This window comes from Astyanax mexicanus, unplaced genomic scaffold, assembly GCF_023375975.1.
Source record: "Astyanax mexicanus isolate ESR-SI-001 unplaced genomic scaffold, AstMex3_surface scaffold_31, whole genome shotgun sequence".
Classification (NCBI taxonomy): domain Eukaryota; kingdom Metazoa; phylum Chordata; class Actinopteri; order Characiformes; family Acestrorhamphidae; genus Astyanax; species Astyanax mexicanus.
The window spans coordinates 2492895-2520624 of record NW_026040041.1 but is presented as its reverse complement, the minus strand read 5'-3'; the positions used below and the strand labels follow the sequence as shown (position 1 = coordinate 2520624).

Here is a 27730-nt window from a genome sequence, read left to right as displayed (position 1 = left end):
CAAATCATTTTTTTTTCATCATCTTTATTTTTAATTAGCTAATTTTACCTAATTTTAATTATTTTTAAATTATTATATGTTGGTTATTACCTTTTTAAATGTTCCTTTGGTTTTAATTGTGTGTGTTTTTAATTGCAACTTTATTACAAAAAGCCTTGATTTTATTTCTTTACATTTTAATCATAATAAGCCAATTTATCCATATTTTAATGATTTGATTTTGTATTACTACATATTTTCTTTTAGTAATTACTTTTAATTATTACAAAATCGTTTTATTTCGTTTTATTTATTTGTTTGTTTTTTTTGCAAATATAGTTACAATTCCAAGAGCATATATTTATTTAGAGGTGCTGGAGCTCAGGAGTGTTTTAATGCTTTTATTTTTTATAATGTAAAGTTGGTTGAATTTCCACTGTGTATGAAAGGTGCAATATAAAAAACATCTACATTTGTTTAAATGTATATCTCAACACACTCATAAACTAACAGCCACTTCATACTTATTTATTTATTTATTTATTTATTTATTTATTTATTTATTTATTTATTTATTTTACTGTATGTAGGCAGTATGTGTTGCACGAGGAGGATGGGGTGCAGGATGTGGACGGGTACGGATCCGGATGGTGCACCTGCCGGTTTTCACGTTTACAGCACGTGAGTTGTGGGCTGGGGGCGGGATTAAGCAGGGTGGGCTTGGACTCAGCTCTGTGTGGATGGATCAGTATTTGAGTGATGGTAAAAACTGGGTTGGGTCAATAAAGGGAAACTCCACCGACTTTATAAAATTTGTGTAGAACTCAGTTAAGAGTTGAGTTAAGAGTAGGGATGCATGTGTACGAATTCTGATATTCTGATACAGAATTAGGAGAATATAGTTAAGAGTATCTAAACCCCCTGATTAAAGCTAACTCTATGCTCAGCTCAAAAAAAAAATGATGTATAGGTTTAGGGGTGTGGCAGGAGGGAGAGCCGATTGGCTGAGCCTCAGTAGTGTGTCTCTGATAGAGGTGAGACGCAGATGATTGGACATCGTCAGCAGGGGGACGGGACTATTGTTTGACTGATTTGCATATTGCAAGTGTCTGCGTACCAAAGTACACGAAAATATCACCCTCACCTATAGCACAGCTGAACCTGAGACGAGCTCCAGAGGCAGAAATTACCATAATAAAAGTGTTTCTAAAAGATAAGAAAAGATTTATACATTTAAAACCAAAACCAATCCAAATTAAATCTCTATACTCTGCTGTTTTTAATGCAGCTCATCATCGTGGTAGCATACACAGTTTATATTAGATGGAAACTCTCTTTCTTTTCAGGTGAATTTTTATAATTTCACAATTACAAATAGTTTAAATGTAAAATTGATTGATTATCGACAGGAGAGACCAGTAAGTACTTTATAAATCTATTTCTATATGTACTGTATTTACACCATCATAATAAAGCTGTACACAGAAGCAAGTGTGGGATTGTAATACTATTCAGAAATATATATATATATATATATATATATATATATATATATATATATATATATATATATATATATATATATATAATATAAAAGGTACCAGGATAAAGATAAATTATAGATCACAGGTATGGGTAATATACGGTGGCCGAGAAAGCCCAGCGCAGTGCAAATAGAAAAGCGCTGCAAAAGCACAAAACACATCCATCAAAATCACAACACAGGCGCAGCAAATAGAAAAACGCGCTGCAAATAGAACCACAACACAACGGAAGTGAGTCACAACACAACGGAATTTTCCCGGAGGACCTTAAAAGATGCTGTACCAGCTGTATACAAAGGACAATAAGTGGCAAACAAGCTTCTGAAAAGTAAGTTATGTTTATTACCTGTGATTACCACGGTTGTGTGCATATTATTAAAAGTTCTGCTTCACAAAACGCCTTGTTTGCCACTTATTGTCCTTTGTACACATAGTGAAGTCCGAGACGTTACTGAAGACGCAGCTTAGCTGGTACAGTATCTTTTAAGGTCCCCCGGGAAAATTCCGTTGTGTTGTGACTCACTTCCGTTGTGTTGTGGTTGTATTTGCAGCGCGTTTTTCTATTTGCAGCGCCTGTGTTGTAATTTTGATGGATGTGTTTTGTGCTTTTGCCGCGCTTTTCAATTTGCACTGCGTTGGGCTTTCTCGGACACCGTAGTAATATTATCTGAGATATAATATTGATAAGCTTACGATAACAGATCCTGTACAAATTCTCCACCAAAGTGGGCTAGAGGACACTGTTGAAAATCAGAAGCTGAAGTGGAGTTGGGTCATGCAACATGACAATAACTCAAAACATTCCAGTTAATCCATCAAATACTGCCCAAAATAAATAAAAAAATAAAGTAATCTTAAAATATTGAGATTCTGTTGGGTGATTGAGTCCCCTCACGTTTTACCAACCTGAGAGAATTCTGCATGGAGGAGTAGGAAACACTTTCGATGTCAGAGACTGATGGTTGCAGGAAACAAATTGTGGTTATGAGGTCATTTTGTGAGTGTGTATGTGTGTGTGTGTGTGTGTGTGTGTGTCACTGCAGTGTGTAGAATGACCCCCCACCCATATCTCTCTGTGAATAAAAGCGCTAAAAGCATTTCCTCTGAAACCACAGAATCTTTTAGGTGTCAGAGAGAAAGAGAGTGGAGGAGCAGAAGCTCTGAAATAGAGTGATAGAGCAGCAGAAAGAAAGAATAAATGTAAAGATGAAGATTAACTTCTTTCTTATTTTTCTTCTGTTCTTTTCTAGCATATCTGCTGCTAGAGGCCGTAAGTACCATTATAGTGTTTTATCTTAATGTCATGCCTCAGTTCAGTACTGTAATGTTTTACCTCAGTTCGGTACTGTAATGTTTTACCTCAGTTCAGTACTGTAATGTTTTACCTCAGTTCAGTACTGTAATGTTTTACCTCAGTTCGGTACTGTAATGTTTTACCTCAGTTCAGTACTGTAATGTTTTACCTCAGTTCAGTACTTTAATATTTTACCTCAGTTCAGTACTGTAATGTTTTACCTCAGTTCAGTGCTTTAATGTTTTACCTCAGTTCAGTGTTTTAGAGTTTTACCTCAGTTCAGTGCTTTAGAGTTTTACCTCAGTTCAGTGCTTTAATATTTTACCTCAGTTCAGTACTGTAATATTTTACCTCAGTTCAGTGCTTTAATGTTTTACCTCAGTTCAGTGTTTTAGAGTTTTACCTCAGTTCAGTACTGTAATATTTTACCTCAGTTCAGTACTGTAATGTTTTACCTCAGTTCAGTACTTTAATGTTTTACCTCAGTTCAGTACTTTAATGTTTTACCTCAGTTCAGTACTTTAGTGTTTTACCTCAGTTCAGAGCTTTAGAGTTTTACCTCAGTTCAGTACTGTAATGTTTTACCTCAGTTCAGTACTTTAGTGTTTTACCTCAGTTCAGTGTTTTAGAGTTTTACCTCAGTTCAGTACTGTAATGTTTTACCTCAGTTCAGTACTTTAATATTTTACCTCAGTTCAGTACTTTAGAGTTTTACCTCAGTTCAGTACTGTAATGTTTTACCTCAGTCCAGTACTGTAATGTTTTACCTCAGTTCAGTACTTTAATATTTTACCTCAGTTCAGTACTGTAATGTTTTACCTCAGTTCAGTACTTTAATATTTTATCTAAGTTCAGTACTTTAATATTTTACCTCAGTTCAGTACTTTAATGTTTTATCTAAGTTCAGTACTTTAATATTTTACCTCAGTTCAGTACTGTAATGTTTTACCTCAGTTCAGTACTTTAATGTTTTATCTAAGTTCAGTACTTTAATATTTTACCTCAGTTCAGTACTTTAGAGTTTTACCTCAGTTCAGTACTGTAATATTTTACCTCAGTTCAGTACTGTAATGTTTTACCTCAGTTCAGTACTTTAATATTTTACCTCAGTTCAGTACTTTAGAGTTTTACCTCAGTTCAGTACTGTAATGTTTTACCTCAGTTTAGTACTGTAATGTTTTACCTCAGTTCAGTACTGTAATGTTTTACCTCAGTTCAGTACTTTAATATTTTACCTCAGTTCAGTACTGTAATGTTTTACCTCAGTTCAGTACTTTAATATTTTATCTAAGTTCAGTACTTTAATATTTTACCTCAGTTCAGTACTTTAATGTTTTATCTAAGTTCAGTACTTTAATATTTTACCTCAGTTCAGTACTGTAATGTTTTACCTCAGTTCAGTGCTTTAGAGTTTTACCTCAGTTCAGTACTTTAATCTTTTACCTCAGTTCAGTACTGTAATGTTTTACCTCAGTTCAGTACTTTAATATTTTACCTCAGTTCAGTACTGTAATGTTTTACCTCAGTTCAGTACTTTAATATTTTACCTCAGTTCAGTACTGTAATGTTTTACCTCAGTTCAGTACTTTAATATTTTATCTAAGTTCAGTACTTTAATATTTTACCTCAGTTCAGTACTTTAATGTTTTATCTAAGTTCAGTACTTTAATGTTTTATCTAAGTTCAGTACTGTAATATTTTACCTCAGTTCAGTACTTTAATATTTTACCTCAGTTCAGTACTGTAATGTTTTACCTCAGTTCAGTACTTTAATATTTTACCTCAGTTCAGTACTTTAATGTTTTATCTAAGTTCAGTACTTTAATGTTTTATCTAAGTTCAGTACTGTAATATTTTACCTCAGTTCAGTACTTTAATATTTTACCTCAGTTCAGTACTGTAATGTTTTACCTCAGTTCAGTACTTTAATATTTTACCTCAGTTCAGTACTGTAATGTTTTACCTCAGTTCAGTTCTTTAATATTTTACCTCAGTTCAGTGCTTTAGAGTTTTACCTCAGTTCAGTACTTTAATGTTTTACCTCAGTTCAGTGTTTTAGAGTTTTACCTCAGTTCAGTACTGTAATGTTTTACCTCAGTTCAGTACTTTAATGTTTTACCTCAGTTCAGTACTTTAATGTTTTACCTCAGTTCAGTACTTTAGTGTTTTACCTCAGTTCAGAGCTTTAGAGTTTTACCTCAGTTCAGTACTTTAATATTTTACCTCAGTTCAGTACTTTAATGTTTTATCTAAGTTCAGTACTTTAATGTTTTATCTAAGTTCAGTACTGTAATATTTTACCTCAGTTCAGTACTTTAATATTTTACCTCAGTTCAGTACTGTAATGTTTTACCTCAGTTCAGTACTTTAATATTTTACCTCAGTTCAGTACTTTAGAGTTTTACCTCAGTTCAGTACTGTAATGTTTTACCTCAGTTCAGTGCTTTAGAGTTTTACCTCAGTTCAGTACTTTAATCTTTTACCTCAGTTCAGTACTGTAATGTTTTACCTCAGTTCAGTACTGTAATGTTTTACCTCAGTTCAGTACTGTAATGTTTTACCTCAGTTCAGTACTTTAATATTTTACCTCAGTTCAGTACTGTAATGTCTTACCTCAGTTCAGTACTTTAATATTTTACCTCAGTTCAGTACTTTAATGTTTTATCTAAGTTCAGTACTTTAATGTTTTATCTAAGTTCAGTACTGTAATATTTTACCTCAGTTCAGTACTTTAATATTTTGCCTCAGTTCAGTACTGTAATGTTTTACCTCAGTTCAGTACTTTAATATTTTACCTCAGTTCAGTACTTTAATGTTTTATCTAAGTTCAGTACTTTAATATTTTACCTCAGTTCAGTACTGTAATGTTTTACCTCAGTTCAGTACTTTAATGTTTTATCTAAGTTCAGTACTTTAATATTTTACCTCAGTTCAGTACTTTAGAGTTTTACCTCAGTTCAGTACTGTAATATTTTACCTCAGTTCAGTACTGTAATGTTTTACCTCAGTTCAGTACTTTAATATTTTACCTCAGTTCAGTACTTTAGAGTTTTACCTCAGTTCAGTACTGTAATGTTTTACCTCAGTTTAGTACTGTAATGTTTTACCTCAGTTCAGTACTGTAATGTTTTACCTCAGTTCAGTACTTTAATATTTTACCTCAGTTCAGTACTGTAATGTTTTACCTCAGTTCAGTACTTTAATATTTTATCTAAGTTCAGTACTTTAATATTTTACCTCAGTTCAGTACTTTAATGTTTTATCTAAGTTCAGTACTTTAATATTTTACCTCAGTTCAGTACTGTAATGTTTTACCTCAGTTCAGTGCTTTAGAGTTTTACCTCAGTTCAGTACTTTAATCTTTTACCTCAGTTCAGTACTGTAATGTTTTACCTCAGTTCAGTACTTTAATATTTTACCTCAGTTCAGTACTGTAATGTTTTACCTCAGTTCAGTACTTTAATATTTTACCTCAGTTCAGTACTGTAATGTTTTACCTCAGTTCAGTACTTTAATATTTTATCTAAGTTCAGTACTTTAATATTTTACCTCAGTTCAGTACTTTAATGTTTTATCTAAGTTCAGTACTTTAATGTTTTATCTAAGTTCAGTACTGTAATATTTTACCTCAGTTCAGTACTTTAATATTTTACCTCAGTTCAGTACTGTAATGTTTTACCTCAGTTCAGTACTTTAATATTTTACCTCAGTTCAGTACTTTAATGTTTTATCTAAGTTCAGTACTTTAATGTTTTATCTAAGTTCAGTACTGTAATATTTTACCTCAGTTCAGTACTTTAATATTTTACCTCAGTTCAGTACTGTAATGTTTTACCTCAGTTCAGTACTTTAATATTTTACCTCAGTTCAGTACTTTAATATTTTACCTCAGTTCAGTGCTTTAGAGTTTTACCTCAGTTCAGTACTTTAATGTTTTACCTCAGTTCAGTGTTTTAGAGTTTTACCTCAGTTCAGTACTGTAATGTTTTACCTCAGTTCAGTACTTTAATGTTTTACCTCAGTTCAGTACTTTAATGTTTTACCTCAGTTCAGTACTTTAGTGTTTTACCTCAGTTCAGAGCTTTAGAGTTTTACCTCAGTTCAGTACTTTAATATTTTACCTCAGTTCAGTACTTTAATGTTTTATCTAAGTTCAGTACTTTAATGTTTTATCTAAGTTCAGTACTGTAATATTTTACCTCAGTTCAGTACTTTAATATTTTACCTCAGTTCAGTACTGTAATGTTTTACCTCAGTTCAGTACTTTAATATTTTACCTCAGTTCAGTACTTTAGAGTTTTACCTCAGTTCAGTACTGTAATGTTTTACCTCAGTTCAGTGCTTTAGAGTTTTACCTCAGTTCAGTACTTTAATCTTTTACCTCAGTTCAGTACTGTAATGTTTTACCTCAGTTCAGTACTGTAATGTTTTACCTCAGTTCAGTACTGTAATATTTTACCTCAGTTCAGTACTTTAATATTTTGCCTCAGTTCAGTACTGTAATGTTTTACCTCAGTTCAGTACTTTAATATTTTACCTCAGTTCAGTACTGTAATGTTTTACCTCAGTTCAGTTCTTTAATATTTTACCTCAGTTCAGTACTTTAATGTTTTATCTAAGTTCAGTACTTTAATGTTTTATCTAAGTTCAGTACTGTAATATTTTACCTCAGTTCAGTACTTTAATATTTTGCCTCAGTTCAGTACTGTAATGTTTTACCTCAGTTCAGTACTGTAATGTTTTACCTCAGTTCAGTACTGTAATGTTTTACCTCAGTTCAGTACTTTAATATTTTACCTCAGTTCAGTACTTTAATATTTTACCTCAGTTCAGTACTGTAATGTTTTACCTCAGTTCAGTACTGTAATGTTTTACCTCAGTTCAGTTCTTTAATATTTTACCTCAGTTCAGTGCTTTAGAGTTTTACCTCAGTTCAGTACTTTAGTGTTTTACCTCAGTTCATTACTTTAATCTTTTACCTCAGTTCAGTACTTTAATCTTTTACCTCAGTTCAGTACCTTAGCGTTTTACCTCAGTGTTCCACCTCAGTGTGGTACCTCAGTTCATTACCTCAGTTCAGTACCTTTGTGTTTTAGTTTAGTGTTTTACCTCAGTGTTTTTCCACAGTGTGGTACCTCAGTTCATTACCTCAGTTCAGTAACTTAGTGTTCTACCTCAGTGTTGCACTTTGTTTCAGTACCTTATTGTGGTATCTTGGTTCAGTACTTTAGTGTTTTATTTCAGGAGTACCCCAGTATCATGCCTCAGTGCAGTGCTGTAGTGATTTACCTCAGCGGTTTCCTCTGTGCGCTACCTCAGTATGAGATATATCAGAAATTAATGAGAAGTTAAAGAGCTGTAAGTTACCGGAACTCTTACTTCTTCTTTTGTTAAAAAAAGCTGACACTGTAATCTATTTTTATTGTGTGATTCACACTCTGCTATTTAAACATACAGGCAGCTTTTTGGTTTTAACATGTCATGATATTAAAAATATATCTGTGTATTAAAAGTGGCAGTGAGTTAAATCGCATTGGGCAGATGTCTATGTCTATATTATGGTAGATATGTCATGGCAAATGAAAACACTGTGAATGTTCATGTTGTTTAATTTTAGGTAAATTGTAGCATCATTTATCGGTACCACTTTAAAATAAGACTACCTTTATAAAGGTAAGAAGAAAGGGCAACAGTATAGACGGCTGTGTAATGTAGTTCACTATTTGGCAAACAACAGGTCATTGTTGCCCTTTCTACGTATGTGTTATAACTGATTGTTAATGCTTTATAAGGCATTTACAACCTACTTAGTAACCATTAATAAACTTATTGTAAACAATTTATAAACCCTTTATAAAGATAGTCTTATTCTAAAGTGGTACCGATTTATTTAATAAAATGTTCCTCATTTATCTATTGCACATGTGAATACTGCGATGTCGATGCTGAAACGATATATCGTGCAGATCTACTGTGTGGTTTATAATGTAATTCTGATGTAATTTGATGTTACTGTTATATAAACTGCTTTATTTCTTGTTTCTTTTGTCAGATATTCAGTATAAGATCCAGAAGGATCATTCAGTCACCTTTACCTGTGGAAATTTAACCGAGGGCTCAGTGATGTGGAGCAGAGACCGAGACGGAGAAAGGGAAGATATTGGCTTAATAAAGAATGGATTTATCAATCGTTCCAATGATCCTATCAAAAATTACAATAACAAAGGTTTGTCTCTCATGATCTCACTCGTCTCACCCTTCTACGCTGGATTATACTACTGTAACAGCACTGCAGTCGCCTGTCTCACTGTCATATCAGGTACAAAACCAATCCTACCTGTTCACCTCAGCTTTAACTCAAAACACAAAAAAGTTTTATCCAATAAATTTAAAGGTGTCCTCCTGCTAAAATCCTCTTCTTCTTTTTCTTTGTGGAATACAGTAGATCTCTCTGAATTGTTAATGATGATCCCAATTAAATCACCATCTCAGTTCATCAGGTTTAGATCAGGGGATTAATGTGGAGGAATAACTAAAATAATCTTTTTTTACTCTTAACTACGTAATTCAATATGTGTCCCTCAAACATTTTAATGCCTTTAATATTAATCTGCAAGTAAATACATTAAAATAACATTTATTCATTCATCAATCACAGGTCCTAATGTGACGGATACGTGTGAGAACGCTGATCTGAAAACAAGAAGTGAGTAAAAACAGAAACAGTCTCTTTTTCATTTCATCATTCTGATTCAGAGCTTCTGAATATATCTATTCAGAATATATGGTGTTCTGGAAATGAGGTGTGTTCAGGTACATTTCTGGAGTTTTGCTTGTTTATCTTGGTAACAGAAAACACAGGAGCTCCACTGACTGAATACTACCCTGACAACAGTCAGACGTTCATCGCTATCTAGGCAGTGGATTTATAACACACTCACATCAGCACTCAACAATAAACAGAATAGTAAATAAAATAACATTGCTGTTCCCGTAAATGAGCTGCTGGAGCTCCTTCACAGCGTCAACCAGCAGCTCAGTTTCCTCTGCTGAGAAGAGTTTGTTGAACACGTCCAGGTTGCTGCACCGTTACAATAGCAATCCACCAAAGACAGAGCTCACCTGGTTCTACTCTTAAAGAGAATGATGAGCAAGAGATACTCTGATTGGTTTATTTCACGTTATGACCAAAATTAATTAACCACACCCATGATTAATTAAGAGAATTAGTACATGACTTTTGCTTTGCGCTTTGAGACGAGCAAGGTGTACTTTTCCTGTCGTTACGATAGCAAAGACACACTATCACCTCATGCACCACCACCATGCCCAAGTAATAATAATAATAGCTGCTCTGTGGTGGTTTCTAAGTGTCTCCTATGGTTTTCTGAGTATTGAAGGACAGGATGAAAGTAAGGAGAATAATAATAATAAATATAGCCGCAAGCGGCAATCATCGGGTTCAAGCACCAACTTGCACAATGGTGCCTACTGGAGCATTGAATGGTGATGTGTAAGAAGGTCTAATATGATTGGAGATGCCCTGTCACATTTAGAAATTATCAAGTTTTTCACCTGTTATTAATGTTGAGCAGAGGCCTTTCAACCTGATCAGTGCTTAAATTCACATGTAAATCTAGTGAACTTTGTAGGATATTCATTAAGTGAGTTAGAACTAGTCAAAAGGTGTCTACATGTTATTGGTATTGATCAGGTGGCTTCAACCAGAATGTTCACAAAGTGGTATTCAGATTGACCTTTGAACCTTTGCAGAACAAGCTGAAATGTTTGACCAAACAAGTTTAAATTAACACAAAGGAGTGAATGTTCTGATATGACATGTAACTACGAAGTTATTATAAATCTAGTTCTGAATTAAATGGCGCTTCATCAAGCACCAACTAGCACAATGGTGCCTACTAGAGCATAGGATGGTGATGTGTAAGAAGGTCTAACACAATTGGAGACATTCTGTCACATTTAAAATGATCAAAAGTCTTTCACCTGTTATTAATGTTGAGAAGAGGCACAAAGGAGTGAATGTTCTGATATGACATGTAATGTCAAGTTATTCTTAATCTAGTTCTGTATTAAATGGCGCTTCATCAGAGTGATATTGTACAGAGGTCTTTAACATTGTGAGATTACAGCAAATACTGCAGAGTTACAGCAATTTAGGTTAGAAATTCCAAGGACGCACAGATTGCTTGATGCCTGGAGAGTATTGTATGTGAAATTTTCACAAATGTTTTTAATGAACATTTACCTAGAGACTCTACAGTGTGCAGCAAGACTGAAATGGAGGTGATAGGCCAAATATCCAGAGAGTAGTTTCAATATAGCTATTTTCAAACAATTAGCAATTATGAATGAACAAAGCACTTTTTAAACATAGTTGTATTGAGAAATTTGTAAGAGCCACTGTACTAAATATGGCAAAAACAATTAGATGTCAAAATAGTACAGCATGATTGACATATACTCGTTTTTTTGGAACAGCGCCCCCCAGTGGGCGGATTGTTTCAGCACTTTGCAGGTCACTACAGTGTCTCCACCTGAACATAACTGCCAAATATCATCCCGATTGGGCAACATTCAGCCTGCCAAAATGTCTGCTGAATGCTGATTGGCTGATGGTGTTCAGCCATGTTGATTGATTAAGTTGCCCTTTGAACATCCTTTAGAGGCTGTATGATAGATTCTGCATGCAAAGTTTCAACTTGCTAGGTTGCACGGTTGCTGAGAAACAGTGCTCCAAATTTACCTCTTGAAGTGAATGGGGCATATATCCGGAAGGACTAATTTGCATATGGCGGCCATATTGTTTACATATTTCAACTTTTTCTTAATGAATATTGAAGCGCATGCTCTCACGAGTGTTTTGATACCAAACATGCCAGGATTGGTCACAATTCCTAGGACTAGTTTGCAAAAGTAGGTTTTGCATATTATGCAAATTAGCACAAAATCTATATAGACGGAAGTGCATGGTCCAAATTGGAAAGTTGTTGGTATTGACCCAAGGAATCCATCAAAAAAAGAATTTTGAATGTAGGTCTTATGGTTTTTGAGTTATTGAGAAAATTGTGAAAAATGAATTTCCTTGTTTATAGCGCCACCACTTGACCAATCGGTGCCATTTTTGTTGTCCACCGAGATGCACTGATCCTACATCTACCTACCAAGTTTCATTTCTCTATGACTTACGGTTTAGGCTGCACAACTGTTTTTACAGGAGAAAAAGAATAATAATAATAATAATAATAATAATAATAATAATAATAATAATAATAAATATAGCCGCAAGCGGCAATCATCGGGTTCAAGCACCAACTTGCACAATGGTGCCTACTGGAGCATTGAATGGTGATGTGTAAGAAGGTCTAATATGATTGGAGATGCCCTGTCACATTTAGAAATTATCAAGTTTTTCACCTGTTATTAATGTTGAGCAGAGGCCTTTCAACCTGATCAGTGCTTAAATTCACATGTAAATCTAGTGAACTTTGTAGGATATTCATTAAGTGAGTTAGAACTAGTCAAAAGGTGTCTACATGTTATTGGTATTGATCAGGTGGCTTCAACCAGAATGTTCACAAAGTGGTATTCAGATTGACCTTTGAACCTTTGCAGAACAAGCTGAAATGTTTGACCAAACAAGTTTAAATTAACACAAAGGAGTGAATGTTCTGATATGACATGTAATTACGAAGTTATTATAAATCTAGTTCTGAATTAAATGGCGCTTCATCAAGCACCAACTAGCACAATGGTGCCTACTAGAGCATAGGATGGTGATGTGTAAGAAGGTCTAACACAATTGGAGACATTCTGTCACATTTAAAATGATCAAAAGTCTTTCACCTGTTATTAATGTTGAGAAGAGGCACAAAGGAGTGAATGTTCTGATATGACATGTAATGTCAAGTTATTCTTAATCTAGTTCTGTATTAAATGGTGCTTCATCAGAGTGATATTGTACAGAGGTCTTTAACATTGTGAGATTACAGCAAATACTGCAGAGTTACAGCAATTTAGGTTAGAAATTCCAAGGACGCACAGATTGCTTGATGCCTGGAGAGTATTGTATGTGAAATTTTCACAAATGTTTTTAATGAACATTTACCTAGAGACTCTACAGTGTGCAGCAAGACTGAAATGGAGGTGATAGGCCAAATATCCAGAGAGTAGTTTCAATATAGCTATTTTCAAACAATTAGCAATTATGAATGAACAAAGCACTTTTTAAACATAGTTGTATTGAGAAATTTGTCAGAGCCACTGTACTAAATATGGCAAAAACAATTAGATGTCAAAATAGTACAGCATGATTGACATATACTCGTTTTTTTGGAACAGCGCCCCCCAGTGGGCGGATTGTTTCAGCACTTTGCAGGTCACTACAGTGTCTCCACCTGAACATAACTGCCAAATATCATCCAGATTGGGCAACGTTCAGCCTGCCAAAATGTCTGCTGAATGCTGATTGGCTGATGGTGTTCAGCCATGTTGATTGATTAAGTTGCCCTTTGAACATCCTTTAGAGGCTGTATGTTAGATTCTGCATGCAAAGTTTCAACTTGCTAGGTTGCACGGTTGCTGAGAAACAGTGCTCCAAATTTACCTCTTGAAGTGAATGGGGCATATATCCGGAAGGACTAATTTGCATATGGCGGCCATATTGTTTACATATTTCAACTTTTTCTTAATGAATATTGAAGCGCATGCTCTCACGAGTGTTTTGATACCAAACATGCCAGGATTGGTCAAAAATCCTAGGACTAGTTTGCAAAAGTAGGTTTTGCATATTATGCAAATTAGCACAAAATCTATATAGACGGAAGTGCATGGTCCAAATTGGAAAGTTGTTGGTATTGACCCAAGGAATCCAGCAAAAAAAGAATTTTGAATGTAGGTCTTATGGTTTTTGAGTTATTGAGAAAATTGTGAAAAATGAATTTCCTTGTTTATAGCGCCACCACTTGACCAATCGGTGCCATTTTTGTTGTCCACCGAGATGCACTGATCCTACATCTACCTACCAAGTTTCATTTCTCTATGACTTACGGTTTAGGCTGCACAACTGTTTTTACAGGAGAAAAAGAATAATAATAATAATAATAATAATAATAAATATAGCCGCAAGCGGCAATCATCGGGTTCAAGCACCAACTTGCACAATGGTGCCTACTGGAGCATTGAATGGTGATGTGTAAGAAGGTCTAATATGATTGGAGATGCCCTGTCACATTTAGAAATTATCAAGTTTTTCACCTGTTATTAATGTTGAGCAGAGGCCTTTCAACCTGATCAGTGCTTAAATTCACATGTAAATCTAGTGAACTTTGTAGGATATTCATTAAGTGAGTTAGAACTAGTCAAAAGGTGTCTACATGTTATTGGTATTGATCAGGTGGCTTCAACCAGAATGTTCACAAAGTGGTATTCAGATTGACCTTTGAACCTTTGCAGAACAAGCTGAAATGTTTGACCAAACAAGTTTAAATTAACACAAAGGAGTGAATGTTCTGATATGACATGTAATTACGAAGTTATTATAAATCTAGTTCTGAATTAAATGGCGCTTCATCAAGCACCAACTAGCACAATGGTGCCTACTAGAGCATAGGATGGTGATGTGTAAGAAGGTCTAACACAATTGGAGACATTCTGTCACATTTAAAATGATCAAAAGTCTTTCACCTGTTATTAATGTTGAGAAGAGGCACAAAGGAGTGAATGTTCTGATATGACATGTAATGTCAAGTTATTCTTAATCTAGTTCTGTATTAAATGGTGCTTCATCAGAGTGATATTGTACAGAGGTCTTTAACATTGTGAGATTACAGCAAATACTGCAGAGTTACAGCAATTTAGGTTAGAAATTCCAAGGACGCACAGATTGCTTGATGCCTGGAGAGTATTGTATGTGAAATTTTCACAAATGTTTTTAATGAACATTTACCTAGAGACTCTACAGTGTGCAGCAAGACTGAAATGGAGGTGATAGGCCAAATATCCAGAGAGTAGTTTCAATATAGCTATTTTCAAACAATTAGCAATTATGAATGAACAAAGCACTTTTTAAACATAGTTGTATTGAGAAATTTGTCAGAGCCACTGTACTAAATATGGCAAAAACAATTAGATGTCAAAATAGTACAGCATGATTGACATATACTCGTTTTTTTGGAACAGCGCCCCCCAGTGGGCGGATTGTTTCAGCACTTTGCAGGTCACTACAGTGTCTCCACCTGAACATAACTGCCAAATATCATCCAGATTGGGCAACGTTCAGCCTGCCAAAATGTCTGCTGAATGCTGATTGGCTGATGGTGTTCAGCCATGTTGATTGATTAAGTTGCCCTTTGAACATCCTTTAGAGGCTGTATGTTAGATTCTGCATGCAAAGTTTCAACTTGCTAGGTTGCACGGTTGCTGAGAAACAGTGCTCCAAATTTACCTCTTGAAGTGAATGGGGCATATATCCGGAAGGACTAATTTGCATATGGCGGCCATATTGTTTACATATTTCAACTTTTTCTTAATGAATATTGAAGCGCATGCTCTCACGAGTGTTTTGATACCAAACATGCCAGGATTGGTCAAAAATCCTAGGACTAGTTTGCAAAAGTAGGTTTTGCATATTATGCAAATTAGCACAAAATCTATATAGACGGAAGTGCATGGTCCAAATTGGAAAGTTGTTGGTATTGACCCAAGGAATCCAGCAAAAAAAGAATTTTGAATGTAGGTCTTATGGTTTTTGAGTTATTGAGAAAATTGTGAAAAATGAATTTCCTTGTTTATAGCGCCACCACTTGACCAATCGGTGCCATTTTTGTTGTCCACCGAGATGCACTGATCCTACATCTACCTACCAAGTTTCATTTCTCTATGACTTACGGTTTAGGCTGCACAACTGTTTTTACAGGAGAAAAAGAATAATAATAATAATAATAATAAATATAGCCGCAAGCGGCAATCATCGGGTTCAAGCACCAACTGGCACAATGGTGCATACTAGAGAACTGAATGGTGATGTGTAAAAAGGGCTAATATGATTGGAGATGCCCTGTCACATTTAGAGATTATTAAAAAATTTTCACCTGTTATTAATGTTGAGCAGAAGCCTTTCAATGTGATCAGTGCTTAAATTGTAAATTGTAATTGTAATGTCAATCTAGTGAACTTTGTAGGATATTCATCAAGTGAGTTAGATCTAGTCAAAATGTGTCTACATGTTATTGGTATTGATCAGGTGGTTTCAACCAGAATGTTTACAAAGTGGTGTTCAGATTGACCTTTTGACCTTTGCAAAACAAGCTGAAATGTTTTACCAAACAAGTTTACATTAACACAAATGAGTTCATTGTCTGACATGACATGTAATTACAAAGTTATTCTAAATCTAGTTCTGAATTAAATGGCGCTTCATCAAACAGCAACTGGCACAATGGTGCCTACTAGAGCATAGGATGGTGATGTGTAAGAAGGTGTAACACAATTGGAGACACTCTGTCACATTGAGAAATTATCAAAAGTCTTTCACCTGTTATTAATGTTGAGAAGAGGCACAAAGGAGTGCATGTTCTGATATGACATGTAATTACAAATATATTCTAAATCTAGTTCTGTATTAAATGGCGCTTCATCAGAGTGATATTGTACAGAGGTCTTTGACATTGTGAGATTACAGCAAATACTGCAGAGTTACAGCAATTTAGGTTGAAAATTTCAAGGACGCTCAGACTGCTTGATGCCTGGACACTATTGTATGTGAAATTTTCACAAATGTTTTTATTGAATCTTAACCTAGAGACTCTACAGTGTGCAACAAGTCTGAAATGGCGGTGATAGGCCAAATATCCAGAGACTAGTATCAATATTGCTATTTTCAAACAATTAGCAGTTCTGAATAAACAAAGCACTTTTTAAACATAGTTGTATTGACAAATTTGTCAGAGCCACTGTACTAAATATGGCACAAACATTTAGATGTCAAAATAGTATAGTATGATTGACATGTATTCGATTTGTTGGAACAGCGCCCCCCAGTGGTCGGATTGTTTCAGCAATTTGCAGGTCACTACAGCGTCTCCACCTGAACATAACTGCCAAGTGTCATCCAGATTGGGCAACATTCAGCCTGCCAAAATGTCTGCTGAATGCTGATTGGCTGATGGTGTTCAGCCATGTTGATTGATTAAGTTGCCCTTTGAACATCCTTTAGAGGCTGTATGACAGATTCTGCATGCAAAGTTTCAGCTTGCTAGGTTGCACGGTTGCTGAGAAACAGTGTTCCAAATTTAACAATTGAAGTGAATGGGGCATATATCCGGAAGGACTAATTTGCATATGGTGGCCATATTGTTTACAAATTTCAACTTTTTCTTAATGAATATTGAAGGCCATGCTCTCACTAGTGTTTTGATACCAAACATGCCAGGATTGATCAAAATTCCTAGGACTAGTTCGCAAAAGTATGTTTTGCATATTATGCAAATTAGCAAAAAATCTATATAGACGGAAGTGCATGGTCCAAATTGGAAAGTTGTAGGTATTGACCCAAGGAATCCATCAAACAAAGAATTTTGAATGTAGGTCTTATGGTTTTTGAGTTATTGAGAAAATTGTGAAAAATGAATTTCCTTGTTTATAGCGCCACCACTTGACCAATCGGTGCCATTTTTGTTGTCCACCGAGATGCACTGATCCTACATCTACCTACCAAGTTTCATTTCTCTATGACTTACGGTTTAGGCTGCACAACTGTTTTTACAGGAGAAAAAGAATAATAATAATAAATATAGCCGCAAGCGGCAATCATCGGGTTCAAGCACCAACTGGCACAATGGTGCATACTAGAGAATTGAATGGTGATGTGTAAGAAGGTCTAATATGATTGGAGACGCCCTGTCACATTTAGAGATTATTAAAAAATTTTCACCTGTTATTAATGTTGAGCAGAAGCCATTCAACGTGATCAGTGCTTAAATTGTAAATTGTAATTGTAATGTTAATCTAGTGAAGTTTGTAGGATATTCATCAAGTGAGTTAGATCTAGTCAAAATGTGTCTACATGTTATTGGTATTGATCAGGTGGCTTCAACCAGAATGTTTACAAAGTGGTGTTCAGATTGACCTTTTGAACTTTGCAAAACAAGCTGAAATGTTTTACCAAACAAGTTTAAATTAACACAAATGAGTTCATTGTCTGACATGACATGTAATTACAAAGTTATTATAAATCTAGTTCTGAATTAAATGGCGCTTCATCAAACAGCAACTGGCACAATGGTGCCTACTAGAGCATAGGATGGTGATGTGTAAGAAGGTGTAACACAATTGGAGACACTCTGTCACATTGAGAAATTATCAAAAGTCTTTCACCTGTTATTAATGTTGAGAAGAGGCACAAAGGAGTGCATGTTCTGATATGACATGTAATTACAAATATATTCTAAATCTAGTTCTGTATTAAATGGCGCTTCATCAGAGTGATATTGTACAGAGGTCTTTGACATTGTGAGATTACAGCAAATACTGCAGAGTTACAGCAATTTAGGTTGAAAATTTCAAGGACGCTCAGACTGCTTGATGCCTGGACACTATTGTATGTGAAATTTTCACAAATGTTTTTATTGAATCTTAACCTAGAGACTCTACAGTGTGCAACAAGTCCGAAATGGCGGTGATAGGCCAAATATCCAGAGACTAGTATCAATATTGCTATTTTCAAACAATTAGCAGTTCTGAATAAACAAAGCACTTTTTAAACATAGTTGTATTGACAAATTTGTCAGAGCCACTGTACTAAATATGGCACAAACATTTAGATGTCAAAATAGTATAGTATGATTGACATGTATTCGATTTGTTGGAACAGCGCCCCCCAGTGGTCGGATTGTTTCAGCAATTTGCAGGTCACTACAGCGTCTCCACCTGAACATAACTACCAAGTGTCATCCAGATTGGGCAACATTCAGCCTGCCAAAATGTCTGCTGAATGCTGATTGGCTGATGGTGTTCAGCCATGTTGATTGATTAAGTTGCCCTTTGAACATCCTTTAGAGGCTGTATGACAGATTCTGCATGCAAAGTTTCAGCTTGCTAGGTTGCACGGTTGCTGAGAAACAGTGTTCCAAATTTAACAATTGAAGTGAATGGGGCATATATCCGGAAGGACTAATTTGCATATGGTGGCCATATTGTTTACAAATTTCAACTTTTTCTTAATGAATATTGAAGGGCATGCTCTCACGAGTGTTTTGATACCAAACATGCCAGGATTGATCAAAATTCCTAGGACTAGTTCGCAAAAGTATGTTTTGCATATTATGCAAATTAGCAAAAAATCTATATAGACGGAAGTGCATGGTCCAAATTGGAAAGTTGTAGGTATTGACCCAAGGAATCCATCAAACAAAGAATTTTGAATGTAGGTCTTATGGTTTTTGAGTTATTGAGAAAATTGTGAAAAATGAATTTCCTTGTTTATAGCGCCACCACTTGACCAATCGGTGCCATTTTTGTTGTCCACCGAGATGCACTGATCCTACATCTACCTACCAAGTTTCATTTCTCTATGACTTACGGTTTAGGCTGCACAACTGTTTTTACAGGAGAAAAAGAATAATAATAATAAATATAGCCGCAAGCGGCGATTTACGGGGTTCGAGCGTTACAGGCAAAGAGACCCCTGGAGGCCAGTTAGGCTTAAAACATGTTGCCGGTTGACCGGCATCGCCAAACTGGATGACCAGCATGGCAAAGGTGGTTGGCCAGTATGACCAAGCTGGAAGACCACCATTACTATGAGGACAAAGCTGAATGACCAGCAGGACCATAATGACCAATGTGAATGGCCAGCATGACCAAGCTGGATGGCCAGCATAACCAAGCTGGGTGACCAGCGTGACCATAAAGACCATAATGGCAATGCTAGATGAGTGGTGTGAGTAAACTAGTTGAAAAGCATTGATAAATTGAGCTGTAGTGTTCATCAGGTTTTATGTGGTCTCTTGCTGCACTCTAGTGGGCATTCGGAGAGCCTAGCAGTGAGGCATGACAAGGGCACATATTAATAACCAATAATATCAATAATAGTACATAAGTTTTGACCTGATTGACATTCAGCCTGTCAAAAGCTTGCTGGAATGTGATTGGCTAATAGTGACCACAAAAGTGTCCATATCAAATTTTCATTTGGTGTACCATTAGTGCATGGGCCATAGATGATAATTGGCAAGGACGACCTTGATAGCTTGTATGGTTCTAGAGAAACAGCTATCGAGCATTGGCCCCGCCCCCTTGGGGCGTATGTCTACTTAAACTGACAGGGTATCTGAGAATCATGTAATGATCAAAGGACTGAAGTGGTATTAGTGTCAGGTTAAGCATTCAAAAGTTATAAGTGTTAAAGACATTTTACTGCACCATGGTAGATCTCATTTGCATATGGCGGCCATATTGTTTATAAATGTAAAGATTTTTTTTAATAATTATTGAGGAGTAAGCTCTGCTGAACTGTTTGACACCAAACATGTCATGATTGGTCAAGGATCGAAGGACAAGATCTCAAAAGTAGGTTTTGCATATTATGCAAATTTAAAAAAAAATTAAGTGTGTGGAGCATAAACAAGAATGACCCAGGCGGCTGAGCAGCATGACCAAGAAGGATAAAGATGTTCAATTAAGCAAGACAAGCAAGATTGAATAAGTTCAGCAGAGCTTTAATTTAGAATAATTCACCTGTAGCTGTTTCACCAAATGACCACCAGAGCGCAGCAAGAGACCACATATAACCTGCTGGAAATCTATCACTCTATCAGAAAGACAGAACATTCCCTATCAGTGTGTTTCTATTTATTAAAAAGAGAAGAAAAGTCCGATTGGGCTCCAAATTGGTACTCATGATCAAGTGGTCTGTATATACATGTATGTAAATTTGTGTGTTGATAGGGTCAAAGGTTCCTGACTTCTGACCATTTAGGTTTGAAAAAAGTGATAATACAGGCTTATGGCCTACAAAATGGCTGTTGCTCTTTGGCCATATTAGAGGCAAAAAATATCTGATTTGGCTCAAAATTTGCAATCAAGATCACAATATCAGTCTATATATGTATGTCAATTTCTGTGTCAATAGGGTCAAAGGTTCCTGACTTCTGTCCATTTAGATTTGAAAAAAGCGATAATACAGGCTTGAGGCCTACAAAATCGCTGTAGTTTTCCAGCAGTTGTAGAGGCAAAACATGTCCGATTTGGCTGAAAATTTGCAATCAAGATCAGATTATCAGTGTATATATGTGTATAAATTTGTGTGTTGATAGGGTGAAAGGTTCCTGTCGTCTGTCCATTTAGGTTGGAAAATAGCGATAAATAGAATAAATTGAAAATAGTTTTTTTTTCACTGTAGAGCCTACTGAAGACTTATTTGGCTCATACTTGGCAAATGTGCTTCAAATGTCATTGTTAATTAGTAGCTTCAACAGTTTTGGCATGTTTTAAACTTTGACAGAGTTTTGGCCAAATAACTCTGAAAAGGCTTTCACGTACATGTTTGATCAAGGTTTATGGGCCTCAAGTAGTTAAATTTTCAAGATTTTTTTGATAATTATTTACCTACAGGGTCTCAAGATTGCATCAAGACCAAATTTATTTTGATTGATTAAGGACTTAAAGACAAGTTCGAAAAGAGCAATTTTTACTCTTTTGGCCACTGATGAAAATCTTTGCATTTTTGGTAAATACATGTAATTACAAAGTTGTAAATGCTATAGCAAAGTATAAAACTAAAAAATAATAACAAGCCTAGGCCACTTGTACCTTTAGAAATAACTGATTTTCTGCTATAGCGCCCCCTTGAGGTCAATCGACGCCATATTTTAATGGATGATAGAAGGCCCTGAGATACATGTAGTGTATAAGTATCGTCCTGATTGGTCATTGTTTAGCATGTCAAAAGCTTGCTGGAATCTGATTGGCTAATAACGATTGCAAAAATTTGCATATCAAATTTTCCTTCTGTAAAACATTAGGACATAGGCCATAGATGATACATGCCAAAGGAGAGCTTCATAGCTTGTACGGTTCCTGAGAAACAGATTTTTAGCTTTGGCTCCGCCCCCTGGGGGCGTATGTCTACACAGATTGACGGGCTACCTCAGAATCATGTTGGCATCAAAGTTGTAAAGTGGCATTAGTGTAGGTTTAAGCATTCAAAAGTTACAGCTGTTAGAGTAAATTTGGGTGTGCCACGGTAAGATTAATTTGCATATGGCGGCCAAATTGTTTACAAATTTCACAATTTTTTCGATAATTATTGAGGGTGGGACTCTGCTGAATTGTTTGACACCAAATATGACAGGATTGGTCAATGACCCTAGGACAAGTTCTCAAAAGTAGGTTTTGCATATTATGCTAAATAGCAAAAAATCTAAGTGGGCGGAGCTTAGTGGTTCTATTGACCTTTTTGATTTGCCATTAACCAAGGAATCATATAATGCAAGAATTTTTGCTCTAGCTATCAGGGCGTAGGAGTTACGGGGCCAAACGCGTTGACCTTCGCCATAGCGCCCCCTTGAGGCCGATCGGGCTCATCTTTTGAATCTGAGTAGCGGTGAGAAGTACTACCATATGACCAAGTCTCAGCCCTGTAGGCCTTACGGTTTCTTCTGCCCAATCACTTCTATGGCAGAAAAAGAATAAGAATAATAATAATAATAATAATAATAATCAGAACAATTACAATAGGGTTTCTAGCACTACGTGCTCGAACCCCTAATAAGAAAAATCTTAGCAAAAACAATAGGGTTCTACGCACCTTCGGTGCTTGAACCCTAATAATAATAATAATAATAATAAGAAAAATCTTAGCAAAAACAATAGGGTTCTACGCACCTTCGGTGCTTGAACCCTAATAATAACAGTCTGTAATTATTAAACAACCGCAGAGTGAAATATGTGATCAGTGGAGCTGATAACATGCTGCATAATGGGAGTAGAAACAAGTGTGCATGTTTTTTAAGTGTGTGGTATCCTGTTAATAACAGGATGTTTAATTTTAACTACACTAAACTGTGAAGATGAAGACATGTGTTTGTTTGCAGAGAGCTGGGCAGGCCTGGCAGTGGTGGGGAGTGTGCTGATAGCAGTGGTTTCCGTTTTCACCTGGAGGTGGTTTTCACGGAAGAATATAAAGGGTGATCTGTTCTTTTGCTCTATATTTATACACTAGTGCATCTAAAAATAATAGAACATCATTGAAAAGTTACTTTATTTCAGTAATTCAGTTGAGAATGTGAAACTAGATGTATTAAACACAGAGTGATCTATTTTACGTGTTTATTCCTTTTATTGTCGATGATTATGAAGCTTACAGCCAATGAAAACCCCTCAAAAAATTTGTGTCTCAGAATATTAGAATATTATTTCAATACCAGTTGGTACTTTTGGCAGTGTGGGCAGTGTGCCAAGTCCTGCTGGAAAATGAAGTCAGCAGAGGGAAGCTGTAAGATATGAAGTGCTGTAAGATTTTGTGGGAAAACAAAACTGCACTGACTTTAGACTTGATAATAAAACACAGTGGATCAACACCAGCAGATGACAGACATGACTCTCCAAACCATCACTGATCATCAGTAAATTTCTCCCAAATTCCAAATAAAAATATTCTCATTTAGAGCATTTATTTACAGAAAATGGAAAATGGCTGAAATAATAAAAAAGATGCAGAGATTTCAGAACTCAAATAATACAAAGAAAACAAGTTCATATTCATAAAGTTTTAAGAGTTCAGAAATAATCAATATTTGGTGGAATAACCCTGGTGGTTTTTAATCACAGTTTTTTTTTCATGCATCTTGGCATCATGTTCTCCTCCACCAGTCTTACACACTGCTTTTGGATAACTTTATGCTGCTTTACTCCTGGTGCAAAAATTCAGGCAGTTCAGTTTGGTGGTTTGATGGCTTGTGACCATCCATCATATTTTTTCCCAGAACTATATATATATATGTGTGTGTGTATAAATCTGCTTATTAACGACAAAAGAGACTGATAACAGAAATAAACATTAAATCATATTCATAATTATAAATCATTAAATTATATCAAAATCAGTGTGTAAGACTGATGGAGGAGAGCATTCCAAAACGCATGAAATCAGGGTTATTCCACCGAAAATTGTTTTCTGAACACTTCCTGAGTTTAACATTAGTAAAACATTAGTATTATCTTTTCTAATGTAAATATGAACTTGTTTTCTATGTGACCTGAAATAACCTTCTCATTTTCTGTAAATAAATGCTCTAAATGATCATATTTTTATGTGGAATTTAGGAGAAATGTTTTCAGTAGTTAATAGAATAAAACAAAATTTTTAATTTAACTCATTGTTATTTTTTTAGGGCCATATCGCCCAGCACTACTATACAGAGCATGTATATTTTATGTATATTTGTTTTTTTTTATGTTCTGTGAGCTGATGCTGTTTCTGTTTATATATTTTTTAGTAGAGGATGAAGAAGTGCCGGAGCATGTCTACGCCTCCATTGATTATAAGATTTCTGATAAAGCAGAAACAGGTAAAGGAACAGAACCAATCAGATCACAGTTCAGTTATCAGCAGGTTAAATACTAGATATGAGTAACTGGTACATTTAAATGCTTTTAGTCTGAACTCTGATCTTTCTTTTTAAAGGTGGATGTCGGAGGCAGAAGGAGCAGGAAGATATATATTACCTCGCCACTCATCCAGACCCAGGTCCCACAGGTTAGAAGTAGAAGAGGAAGCTGGTTGTTGTGGTGGTTTTTGTGGTTGCAGTGTGTAATAGTGTGTGATAGCTTATCTATTAACCTCTTCTTTTGTTTTGTTAGGTCTTCTAAATGATCCCACCTATTCATTGATCCAGAATCCGGTCAACACACAGCAGAAAGCTGGTAATTATTATTAAATAAATAAGTGAAGCATTAAATTACACTCATTAACAAACAATATAAAGCAACACAAACATGTCCACCAACTCCTCTGACATTAAGCTCATCATCACTTTCATTTGCAGTGGTGTTGTTTCTGAGAAACTATAATCAAGCATAGTTTTTTTTTACTAGCATGGAGGCTGTCATCCAAGAAAGGAGGCTCAGGCCAATTCCCATATTATAATCAGAAACTGGGATCTTGGGAATTAAGGCTCAGGCCAATTCCTATATTATACTCAGCAACCAGGATGTTAAAACATGCGTCTTGGGTCAATTTCTATATTATACTCAACAAACAGGATGTTGAGAATTGAGACTTAGGCCAATTCCCATATTATACTCAAAAACCGGGGTGTTGGAACATGCAGTTTGGGTCGATTCCTATATTATACTCAGCAACCAGAGTATTGGCACACGCAGTTTGATTTGATACCCATATTATACTCAGCAACTGGGGTGTTGGAACATGTAGTTTAGGTTGTTTTCTATATTATATTCAGCAACCGGGGTGTTGGAACACGCAGTTTGATTTGATACCCATATTATACTCAGCAACTGGGGTGTTGGGAAATTAGGTTCAGGCCAATTCCCATATTATACTTAGCAACCGGGGTGTTGGAACATGTAGTTTAGGTTGTTTTCTGTATTATACTCAGCAACCGGGGTGTTGGAACATGTAGTTTAGGTTGTTTTCTATATTATATTCAGCAACCGGGGTGTTGGAACATGTAGTTTGGGTTGTTTTCTATATTATATTCAGCAACCGGGGTGTTGGAACATGTAGTTTAGGTTGTTTTCTGTATTATACTCAGCAACCGGGGTGTTGGAACATGTAGTTTAGGTTGTTTTCTATATTATACTCAGCAACCGGGGTGTTGGAACACGTAGTTTGGGTTGTTTTCTGTATTATACTCAGCAACCGGGGTGTTGGAACATGTAGTTTAGGTTGTTTTCTGTATTATACTCAGCAACCGGGGTGTTGGAACATGTAGTTTAGGTTGTTTTCTATATTATACTCAGCAACCGGGGTGTTGGAACATGTAGTTTAGGTTGTTTTCTATATTATACTCAGCAACCGGGGTGTTGGAACACGTAGTTTGGGTTGTTTTCTGTATTATACTCAGCAACCGGGGTGTTGGAACATGTAGTTTAGGTTGTTTTCTGTATTATACTCAGCAACCGGGGTGTTGGAACATGTAGTTTAGGTTGTTTTCTGTATTATACTCAGCAACCGGGGTGTTGGAACATGTAGTTTGGGTTGTTTTCTGTATTATACTCAGCAACCGGGGTGTTGGAACACGCAGTTTGGGTTGTTTTCTGTATTATACTCAGCAACCGGGGTGTTGGAACATGTAGTTTGGGTTGTTTTCTGTATTATACTCAGCAACCGGGGTGTTGGAACATGTAGTTTGGGTTGTTTTCTGTATTATACTCAGCAACCGGGGTGTTGGAACATGTAGTTTAGGTTGTTTTCTATATTATATTCAGCAACCGGGGTGTTGGAACACGCAGTTTGGGTTGTTTTCTGTATTATACTCAGCAACCGGGGTGTTGGAACATGCAATTTGGGTTGTTTTCTGTATTATACTCAGCAACCGGGGTGTTGGAACATGCAATTTGGCTTGATTCTCATATTATACTCAGCAACCGGGGTGTTGGAACATGTAGTTTGGGTTGTTTTCAGTATTATACTCAGCAACTGGGGTGTTGGGAAATGAGGCTCAGGCTAATTCCCGTATTATACTCAACAACCGGGATGTTAGAACATGCAGCTTGGGTCAATTCCTATATTATACTCAGCCACTGGGATTTTAGGAAATGAGGCTCAGGCTAATTCCCATATTAGACTTAGCAATCAGGATGTTAAAACATGTGGCTTGGGCTGACTCAACAACAGGTTGTTGGAACTAGTGATTGGTCTAATTTGCTTCAACTGTTAAATGAACATATTTAAGTTGTCAACTATTATTGTGGCATTTCTTTATTTATTTAACTACATTTAACTACTTATTTACTGGCAATTTCAATGTGGATCTCCCAGTATTATAAAACAGGAAGTGTGTGTAGGCTATTTGGAGAGACTACATGCAGAGTTGAATCTAAAAAGGATTAAGCATTTAATTTTAAAATGAAATAAATTAAAATAAGTTAATAAATGATTTGGATATCTTGTATTTTTTTTTTATTAAGCTATGATTTGAAATACACTAAATTTTAAAGTTTATCAGAGAAATTAGCTGCATTTGCAGAAAAGTATCAGTATCGGATCAGTATCGCCGATACCAGCCTGAATTTTACTCGGTATGTGATCGGAAAGGTAATCGGTGGTATGGAACATCACTAGCTGTAACATTCAGCTTTGGTTGATTTCTATATTATTCTTAGCAACCAGGATGTTGGGAAATGAGGCTAAAGCTACTGGGATGTTGGAACGTGCAGTTTAGGCTGATTCCCATATTATGCTCAGCAAGATTCGGCCTAGATTAATAATTTTTACAATCTGGATAGGCAACTATATCTTAAAACAGTGTACTAACTTTAAAAAATGGTTCGATAAAGTACTAAAACAGGTTTAAAATGCTACAAAAATGCTCCTTATCTACAGCTACAGTATGTACAGGTAAGGGTTTATGGGTTGTAACTCATTGTGTCTCTAAAGTAAGTGTTTCTAATATTCTGTCCATCAGATCCTGATGGAGAAGGGCTGTACAGTCTGGCTCAGAGACCGACCTCAACAGCAGAAGATCCACAAACATCTAAAACTGATTCTTAATCTGAAAAATCTCCTCCACAGCTGGACTCTTCCGATTACCACTCTGTGGATTACTGTGCTGCAGCTAGCTGTTGTTAAATATTATGTATTTGTATTTAATATATTATTGCTTAAGAAAATATGCACTCTGGAAAATTATTTTACAATAAAATGAGGAAC

General features: G+C 35.7%; 1 protein-coding gene across 1 annotated transcript; it reads left to right on the top strand.

Moving 5' to 3' along the window:
- Nucleotides 1-575: 575 nt before the first annotated feature.
- Nucleotides 576-27730, top strand: LOC125788977 (uncharacterized). Its single transcript, XM_049472954.1, has 9 exons — nucleotides 576-660; nucleotides 2774-2793; nucleotides 8870-9136; nucleotides 9476-9523; nucleotides 22929-23021; nucleotides 24333-24404; nucleotides 24521-24592; nucleotides 24697-24759; nucleotides 27486-27730. Exons 1-9 carry the CDS (start codon nucleotides 593-595, stop codon nucleotides 27569-27571), a joined length of 789 nt encoding a protein of 262 aa, XP_049328911.1. The 5' UTR covers nucleotides 576-592; the 3' UTR covers nucleotides 27572-27730.